Source organism: Dermacentor andersoni, chromosome 1 (genome assembly GCF_023375885.2).
Source record: "Dermacentor andersoni chromosome 1, qqDerAnde1_hic_scaffold, whole genome shotgun sequence".
NCBI lineage: Eukaryota > Metazoa > Arthropoda > Arachnida > Ixodida > Ixodidae > Dermacentor > Dermacentor andersoni.
Window position 1 is genome coordinate 181,132,894 of NC_092814.1, and position 16,891 is coordinate 181,149,784.

Consider the following 16,891-nt stretch of genomic DNA (forward strand, 5'->3'; position numbering starts at 1 on the left):
GGTGCCACTCGCTGCCACTTTGCAAGTATTGTACGTAAACCCTTTTTGACATCTCCCCGTAACGCCTTTGGTGGATGCTTGGGGTATATCCGAAGGACACAACGGAGCTTTGCAGTGGACATCTTTTGGGTCATACGACCATGTCAACTGAACAGCCAGAGGGCTCAGCCGCGGCTCCCACAACATTAGTTGTCTTGGCCCAACTCCGAGACCCTGGTACCATCTCCGGTACTGACTCCACGAATGTTGAAGACTAGTTAACCGAATATGAGTGAGATAGCAAAACAACTGGTGGGACCCAACCATAATGTTGGTCAATGTTATCTCCTACTTCAAAGGAATGGCCCGTGTTTGGTTCCAAACACACAAGGAGGAACTGACAAGTTGGGATACCTGCAAATAAAAACTACAGGAGCTGTTGGGGAAGCCAGTTGGGTGCCAGTGAGCTGCTAAGAAGGAACTTCCGTGCCGGACCCAAACATCAACTGAACCATATGTCGTGTACATTCAGAACGTGTTAGCTCTTGTGTCGGCGGGTTGACGACAAAATGCCTGAAGCTGACAGTCAGCCACATACCTAAAGGCATTCCCAGTGACGCCTTTACTGATATATAAGGACCGCTCGACTATGGATGGCATTATAATAGAGTTCATAAAAAAAGGCTCCCCAACACCGCCGTTGCCTCAACGTGTGAGGACGTCCAGCCGCCTGGTACCGAAAGCTTGCTGCGTCTTGTGCGGTGTGAGATTGAGGCAGCTTCTCCATCTGTTCCTCAGGCCCATTCTTACGACGAGTCCCACCCAGCAGTATCATTGATCCAAGCCGTCGTGCATGAAGAGTTGGCGAATGGAGGCATTCATCCCTTCTGTGCTGTAAGTTGCCTTGTGGTCAGCAACTTCTTGCGACCTCCTTGCCAACAATCAACCTAACCTGGAAACCACGATTCAAACCAGTGACTCATGCGTGACAACAGGCCAGTAAACTTCACCTGCAATGGGATAGTCCACATTTCCTGCCATTGTCGCTATCGCCGGCCGTCATCACCTCGTGCCACGTACACTTGCTGCCCGGAAGATAGTCAGCCCTCTTCGTTACATGCCCGCGATGACCCACCTTACCCTGATGTTCTTCCCCCGACTCTACGCTATGACCGCTCGCCATCCCTGCAGAACCCGCATTCTCGCTCTCTGCTGCCCCGTTGCACGCCGTCACTGTACCCTGGTCGTCCAATTTGGGAAAACTGACCAGTGCAGTTCCCAGAGGTGATGCTGCATTGGCCATCCGATCCAGAAAACCTCTGTTGACCCTGGTACACGACAAAACCATAACGTAGAAGTGGACGGCGCACCTGTTTTGGCTCTCATTGACATGGGGGCACAACTATCTGTCATGAGCACTCGCCTTTCTGATCTGCGCAAGGTTCTTGCACCTGCCACGTCGCCTGTCATTCGCATTGCTTACGGTGGTACACCTTCCATCGACGGCATTTGCACTGCACGTATGAGCTTTGCTGGCCACCAGACCTCAATTCTATTTGGCGTTCCACAATAGTGTCCCCATGGTGTCATCCTTAGCCATCACTTCCTGAGCACCCATTCTGCCTTCATTGACTGCTCATCTGGCCTTCTACAGTTGGAACTTCCTTCTGTACCTGACCTCAAAACTGAGTTGTCCCCGCATTTGTGTCGTTGAGTTCGTTTGCCTGCGACCAGCTACCACGACATCTCACTTTGACCTTGGAGCCCCCTGTTTGTGATGGTGACTATGTGATCTCCCCTTCTCTCCATGCTCTTTTGATGTGGTGTGTTGCACTCCCTCACTCTGTTATGACTGTTGCGGAGAACTGGGCATGTTTACCTATTCTCAACTTTAGATGTACCCCACAATTTCTTCCCGAAGGCATCACGTTAGGCAGCATATCACCTTTAGACGCACGCGACTGTCTGGCCCTGACTCTCAGTGCTCCACAGTCGTCACCTGCAAGCCCGGACACGAGTATTATGCTTGACGACCTTCTTGATGGTATGATTGCCTCTGACCTGTCCCCTTCTCAGTCCGAAGCTTGTTAGCATCTTACCACGATGTTTTTGATTTTTCTTTGCCCTATCTTGGCGAGACATCATTTGTAACCCATCGCATTGATACTGGAGATGCTAGACCCATTCATAGGTGCCCTTACCAAATGTCTGCATCCTAACGCCGTCTCATTCAAACAGAAGTTGAGAAAAGGCTAAGGACATCATTGAACCATCTGTGAGTCCTTGGACATCCCCTGTGATGCTTGTCAGAAAAAGACATCTGGCAGTTCCGTATCTACTATCAGCAGCTGAACAAGATTACAAAAAAAGGACGTCTACCCCTTGCCACGAATAGGCAATGCACTCGACTCTGCATGGTGCAAGGTACTTTTCTTCCATACATCTTCGGTCCGGCTATTTACAAATTGCCATTGACGAGCAAGATCGCGGAAAGACGACCTTCGTTATGCCCGATGGGCTCTACCAGTTTAAAGTTATGCCCTTTGTTCTGTGCAATGCCCTAGTGACATTTGAACGAATGGACTCCCTCCTTCACGGGTTCAAGTTGTCTACTTGCTTATGTTACGTTGACGGCGTAATTTTTTCGCCTCCATTCCCCAGTCATCTACAACAACTATTGGCTATTTTGCAGCTATTTCGCAACACCCAGCTTCAAATAAACTCCTACAAATGCCGTTTCGGATGCCGAGACATCACCGTACTTGGCCATCTTCTTGATGTGGCCAGCATCCGACCTGACCCTGCCCAAGTACGCGCTGTTGCCAACTTTCCAATGCCCTGTTCTTCACAAGACATCTGCTCGTTTTTCTGGCCTTTGCTCTTACTTTTGTTGCTTTGTGAAAGACTGCAGAGATAGCACAGCCTCTTACATGCCTGCTAAAAAAAATGTTCTCTTTACCTGGGGTCCTGCCCAAGCATCTGCCTTTTCGTAGCTCATTGCTCTGCTCACCACGCTGCCTCTGCTGGCTCACTTTGATCTGCTCCCACGGAAGTCCATACATATGTAAGTGGCCATGGCATTGGTGCCATTCTGGCTCAATGTCGACGTGGTCAGGACTGTGTCATTGCGTATGCCAGTCACCTTCTTTCTGCCACTGAGCAGAATTATTCAATTACAGAGAGTGCCTCGCTCTTGCTTTGGTCGTGGCAAAATTTCACCCTTATCTGTATGGTAGGTCGTCTACCGTCGTCACTGACCATCACGCTCTCTGCTGGCCGTCTTTGCTCAATGATCTGAGTCTCCTTGGACGCTGGGCATTACGGCTTCAAGAGTACTCATATACAGTCCTCTACAACTCTGGCTATTTGCATCGGTATGCCAACTGCCTTTCCCGGTACCCCGTTGACCAACCAGAACCTGCGCCAATAGACTACTGTCTTTGTGTACTTGCCATCTCTGAACTCTTCAACATTGCTGCTGCGCAATGCTGTAACCTGGTCCTACACAAGATTATTGACTGTCTCATTTCCCAGGCTCCTGATGCCTCTCTCCGCCTCTTTGTGCTTCTTGATCATGACACTTTACATCGTTGCAGTTTGCTTTATGATGGTCCTGACCTCTTACTTGCGATTTCAGCACACCTCCGCTCGGCTGTTCTGGCCCAGCTTCATGATGCACAAACAGTGGGGCACCTCAGCATTTCGCACACATAAAATAGCGCATGCTGTCGGTTCTACTGGCCAGGCATATCCCGCTCAGTGTGTCATTATGTGGCCTTTTGTGACCTTTGTCAGTGCCGGAAAAAGCTGCTACTCTCGCCTGCTGGCCATCTTCAGCCTCGACTTATATGGCCCGTTTCTTCTGTCTGTCTCGGGAAGCGAATTGGTTGCCGTCGCTACAGACTATGCAGTGCGATTTGCGATCACCCGTGCTCTTCCGACCAGCTGCACGACCGAAATTGTGGACTTCTTACTCCGTGATATCATTATCCAGCATAGGGCACCTCGGCAACTCGTCTGGATACGGAGGGGGGCTGTCAGTGTCCACGCTACACCACTGCCGGGCCAAGTCAATGTTGTCTTCTATACTACTACGATATTATCAGGAGATACTCAAGAGATGAGCCGCCGCGAGAACGACGATACCGTCGTCTGAACAACATTACTAAGAAGGATGTCTACCCACTCCCACGTATAGACGATGCCCTTGACTGCCTCTACGGTTTCACCTATTTCTCTTCTATTGATCTTCGTTCTGGATACTGGCAGATTGCTGTTGATGATATGGACAGAGAAAATACCGCATTTATCACACCTGATGGCCTATACCAATTTAAGGTAATGCCGTGTGAATTATGCAACGCCCCTGCCACATTTGAGCGTATGATGGACTCCTTGCTCCAAGGTTTCAAATGGTCCACATGCCTCTGCTACCTCGACAATGTCATCGTCTTCTCGCCAACGTTCGACACTCACCTTGAACGTCTAACAACTATACTTGATGTATTTCAAAAGGCGAAGCTGCAACTTAACTCGTCCAAATGTCGTTTTGGCCACCGTCAAATTACTCTTCTGGGCCATCTCGTTGACACTTTCGGAGTACAGCCTAATCCCGGCAAAACTCGCGCTGTCCAAGACTTTCCGGTTCCGAAGACAGCCGCAGACGTCCGAAGTTTTGTAGGACTATGCTCATACTTTCGTCGTTTTGTTCCAGATTTTGCGACAGTTGCTACACCCCTCACTAATCTTTTGAAGAAAGGCGTACAATTCTCATGGGGCACTTCAGAAGCCGCCGCCTTTTTTCGTCTCGTCACTCTTCTAACCTCACCACCCATTCTCGCCCACTTCGACCCCGATACCCCTACAAAATTGCATACAGATGCCAGCGGTCATGGCGTAGGTGCCGTCTTAGCCTAGCGTCATCATGGCCAGGATCACGTTATTGCTTATGCGAGCCGCCTCCTAGCACCATCGGAGCGCAACTATACCATTACAGAACGAGAATGCTTTGCTGTTGTCTGGGCGGTTGCAAAGTTCCGTCCTTATCTTTGCGGTCGCCCTTTTTCCGTAGTCACTGACCATATGCTCTCTGCTGGCTCTCATCGCCAATAGATCCTACAGGCCGGCTTGGTCGATGGGCTTTGAGGCTACAAGAATTTTCATATTATGTGGTCTACAAGCTGGCCGCCTGCACCAAGGCGCTGACAGTTTATCGCGTTACCCTGTTGACGACCCTGACTCTACCGATATTACCAGTGCTGCTTGCATATCCTCTGTATCACAGCTGCTTCATTTTGCCGATGAGCAACGTCGTGACATCTACATCAGAGCACTCGTCGACCGTTTTGAACACTCTCCGGCCGATACCACCCTATGCCTCTTCGTCCTCCGCGACCGTCGTAACCTTCATCCGAACGGCTCTGAGTTCCTACTTGTCATACCTAAACACCTCCGCTCAACCGTTCTAGAAGAGCTCACGACGCACCACCGGCAGGACACCTCGGCGTATCTCGAACCTATGACTGTGTACATCGCCGTTTTTTCTGGCCGGGCCTTGCCCGTTTCATACGACGTTATGTCACCGCTTGTGAACTTTGCCAACGACGCAAGAAGCCTTCCCAGCTCCCCTCTGGTTACCTGCAGCCGCTCGACATCCCTGCCGAGCCCTTCCATCGTGTTGGCTTAGACCTTCTTGGCCCATTTCCGGAATCTACATCAGGAAACAAGTGGGTTGCACTCGCGACTGACTGCGCGACCCGCTACGCCGTAACCCGCGCTCTTCCAACCAGTTGCGCAACTCATGTTGCGGACTTCCTTCTACATGATATCATTTTGATGCATGGTGCTCCGAGTCAATTGCTAACAGACCGTGGTCGTACGTTTTTGGCCAAAGTCATTGACGACATCATGCGGGCCTGCTTCGTACAGCATAAATTTACCACCTCCTACCACCCTCAAACGAACGGCTTCACTGAGCGTTTGAACTGCACCCTTACAGACATGCTATCGAAATAAGTTTCAGATGACCACCGTAACTGGGACCTGGCTCTACCTTACATTACATTTGCGTACAACTCTTCCCGTCTCGAAACTGCTGGCTTTCCCCCGTTTTACCTCTTGTATGGCCGAGAACCGACGTTACTACTAGACCCTGTGCTTCCTTCCACCACAGCTTCAACTAGCGCTTATGCCCTTGATGCAATCACCCGTGCTGACCATGCTCGTCAAGTTGCGCGCATTCGTCTACAAGTGTCTCAAGACAAACAGAAGCAACGCTATGACCTCCGTCACCATGATGTCCATTTTGTGCCTGGCACCCTCGTGTTGCTTTGGTCACCATCGCGTAAAGTTGGCCTTTGTGAGAAACTGCTTTCCTGTTATACAGGCCTGTATCGCGGGCTCCGCCAAGTGACCGATGTCACCTATGAAGTTGTTCTAGCCACGCCTACTACGTCCTCCGCTGTGACAACCAGTGACATTGTCTATGTCGCCTGACTCAAGCCCTACAACTCTCCATGTGCCTTGGATATTTAACAGCACAGTGATGGCGCTTTTGCCGCCGGGGGGTAGTATTACAATGTTATCGGGAGATACTCAAGAGACGAGCCACTGCGAGAATGACGATGAAGTTGGTCTGTGCTTTGGTGCGGGCGAGTGTCGGCCTGGCTGTCTGGTTCCAGTGTAAATAGCCTGTAAATAGCCTCTTTCGTCTTGTGTCTTTCTACACGTAACAATACGAATCACTTTCCATAGAAGCGATAAGACTATCATCATCCTCTTCGCTGAAAGAACAAAGCTCTGGTGCATTGCTTTCACTCACTGTCAGAGTTGAGCAGTGGCTTTCTTTTTGCATGCATGCCAGCTGTCAGTGGCATATGCCATTGTTCAAAATCTACCAAAAGGCGCAAAAAAGCGTGCGGTTCCAAAAACATGCTCTTGGAGTGTCGACAACGTGTTACCATCTTACCAATCTATCTAGTAGAAAAAAAAGACCGCAATAAATGCGCCCCTTCAGTGCCGACAAAATGGCTGCCATCTATGTTGTAGAACATGAAGACTGAATCAATGCAGCCTTTGAGGCGCTGAAAAATTGTTTACCTCTATGTGGTAAAACAAAAAAGAGCGAAATAACAGCGTAATTTGCAGCTGTATATGTAATAGAAAGAAAAAAGAACTAAGTGGTCGTGATGAGTTTGTCTAAATCTGTTTGAAAGCGAGATTATTGCCGTTGTGAGCTTAACTCGTCCAAATCAAAATGAACCAGGATCGTGTACGAGCAGAGCTTGTCCAAAAACACTTAAGGGGTTGGGGTGGCAACATTTGAGCGTTCAGAATAAGAAACTCCACATTGGTGCTGTGCGATAGGCACTGTCTATCAGGAAATGACCCTAGATATTTTATTTTCATAGTGCCGCAACAGATGCAATATGGTGTGTTCACAGTTGCCAACATTGTTTAGAAGTGTTGCCATTGTTTAACAAACCGTACCACTATTTTTGTTCTTTTGCCATTTGGTTCACGCCACAGCGTCCATGGCTCCTTTTTCAAGCCTTAGGTTGTAGAAAGGCCTGACGAAAAAAAGTGTAATTTGGCTTTAACGCGACGTATATCTTAGACTGAAGCTGCAAACTGCTAACCATCATGCTAGAAGGTGATCGACATTGTTACAATGGGAAAGTAAACTTGAAAACCCAGCTGAAGAGCTTGAAGTGTGTGTCGAACTCGGCAGCTGCTTAGCGGCAATAAATCGGAGCTAAGGAGATTACTCTTCTCCAGTGTATGTTTATGAATAAGGTTTGTTTCCAATCCTTGAATTTGGGCTTTGGCATCCTTGAAGTCCTTGAATTGTCCTTGCATTGTGAGTCTAATGTTCTGTACAAACCCTGTAGTCGCAACATTCAACTGGTCATGTGAGCAGTTTCGAATCGTTTTGGGACACAATTGCCTTTGAAAGTGTTCCATTTGTGCTGATGAATGCCTAACCCTGCTGCGTAGCATCGGCAATTTGTCATATAGGCCACTCAATTACTCAAGTTTTGAACAGGCACTAGGAAGTTGCCATTCTCTATCAAGTGTGACTGTGGTAGTCAATGATTGTTTTAGCTGCCTGTGCAATAATGGAGGGAGTGCTTTGTATGCAAAATACTTTGTGCTCTTTTGACTGTATTTACGAGGGCAAAGTACTCTTGTGTGTGTTGTTTCATAGTGCTTGCACATTGCAGCTGATGGGCTTAAGCATCATGGTTGTTGGTGTTTGGGCCTGGACTGAGAAGGACATTTTCAACAACCTGAGTCGACTTACTAACATTGCACTGGACCCTGCCTTTGTGCTGATTGTCATTGGAGGCATCACCTTTATTATTGGTTTCACTGGCTGCGTCGGTGCCCTGAGAGAAAATACCTGCCTGCTCGCTGCTGTAAGAAACCCTTTTCTACTTTCTCTAGAAAATTTTTATGGGGCAGTTCTTTTACATGCACTTTTGACGAGTGCATTGCGTCTATGTGCATATATGTGTATGAGCAAAAAAATGTTATATACATGCGAATTCTCCCGAATTTGTCATAAGGTTCACGCACTTAGGCTCGTTGTACAATTTTACAAATTTTGTGCCAAGCTTTACAAAAAATATTGTGTTCACAAAATTGTTTTAAAGGCATTGGCACTGCAATATTGAAGAAAAAAAATGCATACAAGGAAGAAATGATGGTACCTGGGCTGCCATTTTATGACAATGCAAGGTGCTAAACAGACCTACTTGCTTTCAGCAAGTTTATTCAAACGTCCTGAAGCAGGCTAAATGTGTAAAAGCAAAATCGCTGAAAAAGTCACTGTGATCGAAACACACTATTGCTAAGTCTCTGCTGTGCCTAGCTTGCTGGTGCTTATGTGCTGTGTCTAATTAAGAATCATAACGTGCGTATGTATCCCGCAAAAGGTGTGTGCTCAGGGCAGACAAACAAAAATGCATGCTGCTTCTTTTCTCCCACCCACCCTCACTCCTTCCCTTCGTCATGCATATTTTACAAAGTGCCAGCGAATAGTTCTAGCAAGTTCAAGAACTTGATGAACTACGAGAAATGTTTGCATTTTACACTATAGTGAACTGTCAGGTAGCAAATGTTAAAGCTGTGATGAACAAGTTCTCTCAAATTTCACCTAGAGAGAATATAACATAATTAATGAAATTGGTGGAGATTGGCCACTATTAGCATAATGTTGCATCAGTTGCCTTAATTTTTTTAATCATTTTTGTTATTAGCAAATATATAAAAGTTTACACATAATACATTGCCTGGGTACCCTCAGTGCACATCTGAAACTAAAGCTCTTCTCACTTGTGCTTTATTTCCTTAGCTGTTGGCGCACCGTTTACCCCAGAGCTTATGTACTTGTTGATCCTGTCCGGCTCTGTTCTTTTGGCCATAGCTGTGCAGTAGAATTATCGATGCTATTTATGAATTGTGTGCAATCGCTTTTGGCAGTCTACTAGAGTAATTACTTGATTAGACATTTCTTTTCATACTGTCATTGGTCACACTGGAGAGAATGGTTTGAAAAAAATATATGTAGGTGCTAGCTGTGTGTTACAAAGTCCACATGCCAAAAAAGCTTATGACACTTTTTTAGGAAACAAACTAAGGGTCAGCTAAGATTTTAGGATGTCATAAGCACACCAAGTGCTCTATTATTCATGCATGCACCTAGCTGGCACCAGTGTTTAAGGATTTCATCAAGGCAAAAGCAGTGTAAATATGAATCTAGCTCACTTTTTGTTGGAGGTGCAAGGAAGTTAGTTAGCTGGCCTTCTACCTCATTAGGGTGCCTGCTGCTAAGAATGCCTAGGGATGCTGTGCAGAGTGCCAGCCTCAGGTTGCCATGCAAGATTGTTTAGCAGTGTGTGTTGGCTGCAAGATCGATCAGTCGTTGCCTAGCAGGCACGACTGAATTACAGATAGTCTAGGTAGCTGCACTTGTTCACTAGCATTACGAGCTTAGTTGTGTGGGTACAGCGTGCGCATCTTTAAAGACCGTTTCTTTCACAGTTGTAGCACAGTCGAAAATGTTGATCTGCATTTTTTCACAATGTACAGAAGCATTTAGCCATGCACTGTTGTCTTTGCGCTATAGTGAGATCAGTGACTGCCTGTGTTCAGCGCCATAGTGTGTTGCTGTTGCATCCTCCATTGGCCACAATCATCAATTTTATTGTTGCTTTGTGTTCGAAATAAATCGCAAGGAGAATTTTACCTGGTTCTAAACGAATGAAGGCACAGTGAGCTATGAATGCCACACTTCAGCGACTTGTCATGTGTTGATCACCCCACAATCTGATAGAGTGCCATGAACAAAGTGGTGTGAATACCACTGAGCTATAGAAAAAAGAATTGTAAACATGCAGCACTCATATCATATCGTGTCATGTACTTTTATTGCTGTAATTGCATTATGATAGTTGTAATAATTGCATGGCTCTCACTTACGTGGTTACACGACTTTCCTTAATTAGCTATGCCTGAGGTTTACTTTTAATATCTAATCCTGATGCCGCTACCATAAATTCATTTTGTCTTGCAATTAAATTGTGTGCTTTTGTACATTGATTCGGTAGTCCAAAAGGAAAGCTAACATAGGGTAATATGTGAGGATGATGTATGACATGGGAGTCTCTTAGACACAGGATGTCATAACATGGAGTTGAAAGGCACTATTGTAAGTTCCTTTCACTCTTCAGTGTTGGCTTCAGTATTAGCCTTATGGAAGACAGTAGCCATCCTTAGCTAAAATAAAACCTAATGGTTTTCACTTGTCAAATCAATACAACTTTATTGCATTGCTGTTGCATGTGTAGTTGTGCAAGAGCAGCTTTGTATTTAAGTGGTGCGTTTTTAGTTCAGCTGCAATAAAAATAATCTTTTCTGAACCAAAAAAGGCGATCCTACTGTCGTACTGCCTCTCGCAGTGGCCTCCCAACTGAAAAAACCTTGCATGAATAGTCATTTTATTTTAAAAATGTTGCGGGTGCTGTAATGCATGTTTCATATGCACCGTTTGAAGGATCTTTTGGTATAAATTCGATGTACCTGTGTGGACAATAAAGATTCGAGAGTTAGCGCTCACCTTGTCCCATCCTCCCCTTATTTTCGTCAATTTGGTCTAAGTGACCATAGTTCCTATGAGCCATAGTACGTAGTACTGAGGATAGAAAACTGGGCAAGTTGGTAATAGCTCGCATATAACAACAGCACACTGAAAACGAAGACGAACGATGGCTTGGGCACGACACAAGCGCTGTAGAGTGTGCATTAACTTGCTACTTCGTATACCTTTGTTACTTCTACCTTTGGGCTACTTATACTGTCATTCTGTAGGGATACAGACTTTTTTATAACTTTTACGAGATTTGCAGAGAATGAAGTATTAAGTTGTGCAACAATATTGACAGAGTAGGTGGAACACAAGAGAAACACACGCAAAAATGCCTGATGAAGTGCTGAAAAGGACTGTGTGGCTGAATGCTAGTCCGCTGTTAAGTGACAGTTTAAGGTTCTTTCAAGTAAATAAAAGTGTTCTGCACATTTCGTGCATAAATGTTTCATAGGAGGGCAATATATGAATAGTTCACTGCTGTCAGCGCGTTTCATTACCAGACACTCTGGCTGAATTGTTCACACGGAAGTGCCACTGCCATGTACATTTCAATGAGTGCCACTGATCGCTTGTCCACACTAATGCGGTGCTGGTGCTGTCAACTGTAGCTCAATCTCGCAGCCAATATCCTAGTGCTTGAGAGTAGAAAGTGCTGACATGCCTTGACACTTGTGGATGTACTGATCGTGCATTGTGATCCTTCCATTGAAGTGCAGTGAAAACTTTTCTAATATGGTGAAGATGGTTGCATTTGCACACTTGAGGAAAGGGAGCTATTTAATTATCCGCTGTGGTAGCTTAGTGCCTATTGTGTTTCGCTGCTGAGATAGAGGTCATGGGTTCGATCTCGGTAGTGCCAGCCATATTGTGATGGGTGCGCAGTACAGAAACACTCTTGTGCTTTGATTTAAATGCGCATTAAAGAGCCCCAGGGGGTAAAAATTAATTGGGGAGTCTCCCGCTACAGTGTGCCTCGTGACCAGATAGTGGTTTTTGCATGTAAATTCCCAGAAATTAATTTTGGGGCGATTAATAATTAACAGATCATTGCAACAAGAGAGGCTAGTTTGAAAGCAGTTACTGTGTATTGTGTACTACTTCCAATTTAAATAAACAAATGCAACCAGCAAGCTCTTGTATCAGTTTTTCATGCAAAGGTTAAGTCTTGGCTTTTTTGCCATTGTGACATTGCGACTTTCAAAAATTGGTTTTAAACTAGGCTTATTGGAAATCATAATGGGGCATACTGGTGCTTATTAGATGTACAGTCACGAGCCAAATTTAGAGACCACAGGGCCTGTGTAAAACTTTATTTTCATTGCAATTTCGGCATGTAGGCTTAAATCAAGTGATAAAGCCTGTGCGGCTCTGTTCGACTAATGTAATGCGTTGAGCTAATTCTATGTTACATGACTGGGTAAGACAAATATTTAATTTTTTGCTTAACCATGGTTTCGAGGCTTTGGCTCCCGACTACATCTTGAGGTTCAATAAAATTTGTCTGGATAAGGGGGTGTTTTTCACTGTAATTCGTGTTTTCCCAAGTTTGCTGCTGTTCCTCTGCGTTGACCCTTTGATATGTATTCACCTATATTAGGTTCTCATTTCTAAGACCGCTTATATATATAGCGAGCTGTTTGCACCATAGCCCTCAGTCACTATGTTGTACTTTTTGCTAGATTTTTCCTTTGTTAATGTACTATGTTATGGAGCAATGATGCACACAGCACAATCTTGGTAATGAGTACTTCACACTGTTGTCTGGGCTTTTTCAGTACGCCATATTTTTAGCGATCTTGTTGCTGTTGGAGATGACGGCAGGCATTTTGGGATTCATCTTCAAAGATTGGGTAAGTGTTGTTTGCTCCTCTCGTGAAAAATTGAAAAGTGTACCAGCACTGGAGCCTTGGTGATTAGCTCCTTGCTGCGCTGGAAAGCCACATCCTGCTCCTTACAGACCCACTGCTGACCATTTCAAAGCAGAAGATAGAGTGGCTGTAGATGCGCCGACAGGTTCGGCAGGGAACTCCTTTAGAAGTTGATGAGGCCGAGATAGCTCTGAAGCTCCGTCTTGCTGTGGGGCTTGGGCACCTTAAGCACAGCGTCAACATTGTGGGGGGCCGGGGCCAGGCTGACCTGGGAAATGACATGTCCCAGGTAGTCAAGACTGTGGGCCAGGAAAACTCACTTTTCCAGCTTCAGCTTGAGACCGGCGTCCTGCAGTCGTTCGAGGACGTTGTGCAGGCTCTGCAGGTGGTCCCCGTCGTCATTACCGGTAACCAGGATGTCCAAGTACACCGCCACATGCCTCATGCCCCTGAAGAGGTTGTCCATCTCCCTCTGGAATATGGCTGGGGCTGAGGCCATGCCAAACGATGAGCGCGTGTACTGGAAGAGCCCCGAAGTTGTCAATATCGTGACATGCTTCCTGGAGGCATCCTGGAGCCCCAGCTGCTGGTAAGAGTCTCCGAGGTCAAGCTTGGTGAACTTCTGTCCCCCGGACAACGCTGACCAGAGATCTTCAATCCGGCGCAGTGGGTACTTCTCGACGGTAGCAATGGGGTTGATGGTAACTTTGAAGTCCCCGTAGATCCTGACACTGCCCCCTCACTTGAGGACTGGTACGATGGGAGCAGCCCATTCAGATGTCTTGACGAGCACCAGGATGCCCTCTCGCTGTAACCGTTGGAGCTCCTGGCTGACCCTGTTCTTCAGGGCGAATGGCAGTGGGCGAGGCTTGAAAAAAACGACGCCGGGCTCCCTCAGGTACATAGATGCCAGCTGTCCTGCCGGTGAATGTGCCCACTCCTGGCTGGAAAAGGGACGTGAAATCTGTCGGGAGGCTTGGGACGTCTTTCACCACCCGCAGGATGGCTTCCTGTTACTCTGGCAGACAGAACGCCCAGTTCGTGAACCCAGTTTCGACCCAGCAGTGTCGGTGATGACCGCTTGGTTAAGTTAAGGGAAGGATTGCCTCCCTGTTGCCAAAGCGAATGCTGACCTGGGCTTGACCCTGGACTTGGGAGAGCTGTCCGGATTAGCTGCGCTGGATGACACCTGAAGCCTCGACGGACGTGCCGGCGAAGGTACGCTTGAACAGTTTCCCGGCCATGACTGACACGCTGACCCCTGATTCCAGCTCAATAGAAATGGGGTGCCCGCAGACTTTGACGGTCAGCATGTATGACAGCACAGGCGAGCCTGCTGCCACATGTCCCCACCACGTACCCTTGTGACGGCCACCATGGCCACGGGCTTGTGTGGAACCTGGGCTTGATCTGGGCTGCTGCTGCTGTCCGCTGTTCGTCCTCCCCCTTCGACATAACCGTGCCAGGTGCCCAGTTTCGCGCATGTGAACCATTGTGCTTTGGAGAACTGGCACCACCACAGCAACTGCAGGTACTGCCCTTTGTCACCAACTTGTTGATTACTGCCTCTGTCGACGGTGAGCCGGCTGCACGTGCAATCTTGTGGTCGTTCTTGGCTGCAGCGTCCATCGCCAGAGCCGCCTTCACGGCGTCATCCAGCCACGGGTCGGGAAGCTTCAGGAGTCGTGCCTGCATGGTGGGGTTGCTTATGCCGCAGACGAAACATTCCTGGAACAGCGAGTCCAGCTAGTCCCTGAAGGCGCCGGCACTCCCTAACCTTCGTAGCGCAGTGACAAATTGCTGAACGGTCTCTTCTTCCTGGCAGCTCCAGTTGTTGAAGCAGAACCGCTCGATTAGTGTGGACGATGCCGGGCTGAAATACGAGCGCAGTATGGTGAGCAGCTCACTCAGCATCTTAACATGTGATGTGTCCAGCTTCAGGAAGTAGAGCAGAAGATTGAAGACGCGAGTCCTGCAGCTGGCCAGGAAAATGTCCCCCTGTTTCGCTTCGGGTGTGTCGTTTGCCCGGAAGAGAACGTGGACTTGCTCCTTGTAGACTGGCCATACGGACCCACCTCCTTCAAACGTCTCGAGCCTCCCGTACAGCGGCATGGTGGCAGGAATGAGGGGCCGTGTTTCGCCACTCACGGTGGCGTGTGTCAATCCTTGAACCATCCTCGTCGCCAGTGTCACGATCCGCCCGGGTTCGTGAATGGAGGGGGGGGGGGCGGCTCGAGGCACCCTCCGTTAGAGAAATGCTGTGCTCATCGGTGATTATTTGATGCGGTGACACCAGGGTTTCCCACCGAGCCATGCGGGCCACCAAGCCTGGCAGGCCAATGAAGATTATGCCCGAGGGGGCGTCACATGCTCGTTACACAAAGCCCTTCAAAAGGTCACGTCTCAATACCGAAATGAACACTTTGGAGAGAAAAGCACTACCTCACCTTCAACAAAAAGTTGTAGCAGATGCATAAGTCTAAAACAGAAAAGCAAAGACAGTTCAAGGTCTTACAACCAGAGGGTGCTCACAAATAACTGAAGCTATTCCATAGTGTTAGCATCCTAAAGTAACAGCAGAGGTACATAGGAAGATGGAGACTTTAGGTGATCAGTGGGGGGAGAAAAAGAAATCTCCATGGAGCCAATGTTTCAACACGGAGATTTTTCTTGTCGTTTGCCTGGAATTTTATGGTAGTGTTATGGTAATGTATACAGTCGAGCCCACTTATAACGGCCCCACTTAAGACGAACGCTTGCTTATCACGAACAAGTCCGGCGTGACTGTCAAAATATACGTTTAGGCTATGGCGCTCGGTCTCAGCTACAACGAATGCCCGCGAGCCTAGCCGATCGGCTACAGCGAACGCCTTGGTGTCGCGGACCACTTTCCACGTGGCGAGATCCGCCGACCCTGTGCTGTGCACGCTCCGAGAATTGGCTTGGAGGCACGGAGGAGCGGCGATGCGGCGAGGGGATCGCCGCGATAACGAGAGAGAGAGAGAAAGAAAAATGCCGGCCCAGCACGCATCAGCAACGTGAACACACAAGTCAAAAGTGCCAGCTCATTCGCCATGGGACCCTACTCGCCATCGTCGACGTCAGGGCAGCCGCGAAGTTTTCCACCAATTGACAACGTAGCACGTGATCACGTGCTTTCGTACCCCCTCTTCTCCCTTCCCCACCCCCTTAACGCCGCGCCTCACACCTCACACGACTGCGGGACTGTCTTTTTCTTACTTGTGGTTGTGCTAGCGTTGTCAGTGTTGTTTCCTACTGGTGTGCTCCCGTGCCTATCCGAGATGGCAGATTCGCCGGCGTCTACTTCGACAGTGAAGCGAAAAGCTTTGGACTTGGCCACGAAACTGTTGATCTTGAAAGACCTTTCCCAAGGCGCGAAAAACCACGAACTGGTGAAAAAGTATGGTTTGTCGAAATCGACAATATCCACGATACTAAAAGAGAAGGACAAAATCTACAAGAGTGCCGCCACGGACTCCGCGACGAGGAAGCGCCTACGGAAAGCCACATATGCAGACGTTGAAGACGCGCTTCTAAAGTGGTTCCTTGATACTCGAGCACGCAATGTTCCCATCAGCGGGCCGCTGACTTAGCGTTCCTCCTGGACTTCCCATATTTTTCTCCTGGCAATGGCTGGCTCCATCGCTTCAAGCTCTGCCACGGTATTATTATTTTCAAGACCATCAACGGCGAATCGGCATCGGTAAGCGACAAAGACATCAACACGTGGATGTCTAAAAACTTGGCCCGTGTATCAAGTTATGCTGAAAGGGATGTGTATAACGTCGATGAAACGGCGCTATTCTATCAAATGCTGCCTGGCAAAACGCACGCTATGAAGGGTGACAAATGTGCTGGCGGCAAGCACAGCAAA

The 16,891-nt window shown here is 47.8% G+C and overlaps 1 protein-coding gene across 1 annotated transcript in view; it reads left to right on the plus strand.

The window, feature by feature from the left end:
• Positions 1 to 16,891, plus strand: part of Tsp26A (Tetraspanin 26A) — a 50,405-nt gene that overhangs the window by 5,901 nt on the left and 27,613 nt on the right. Inside the window, exons 2-3 of the mRNA XM_050195257.3 lie at positions 8,202 to 8,396; positions 12,904 to 12,978. Of these exons, the coding sequence (XP_050051214.1) occupies positions 8,202 to 8,396; positions 12,904 to 12,978 (270 nt within the window). The remainder of the gene's footprint in view (positions 1 to 8,201; positions 8,397 to 12,903; positions 12,979 to 16,891) is intronic.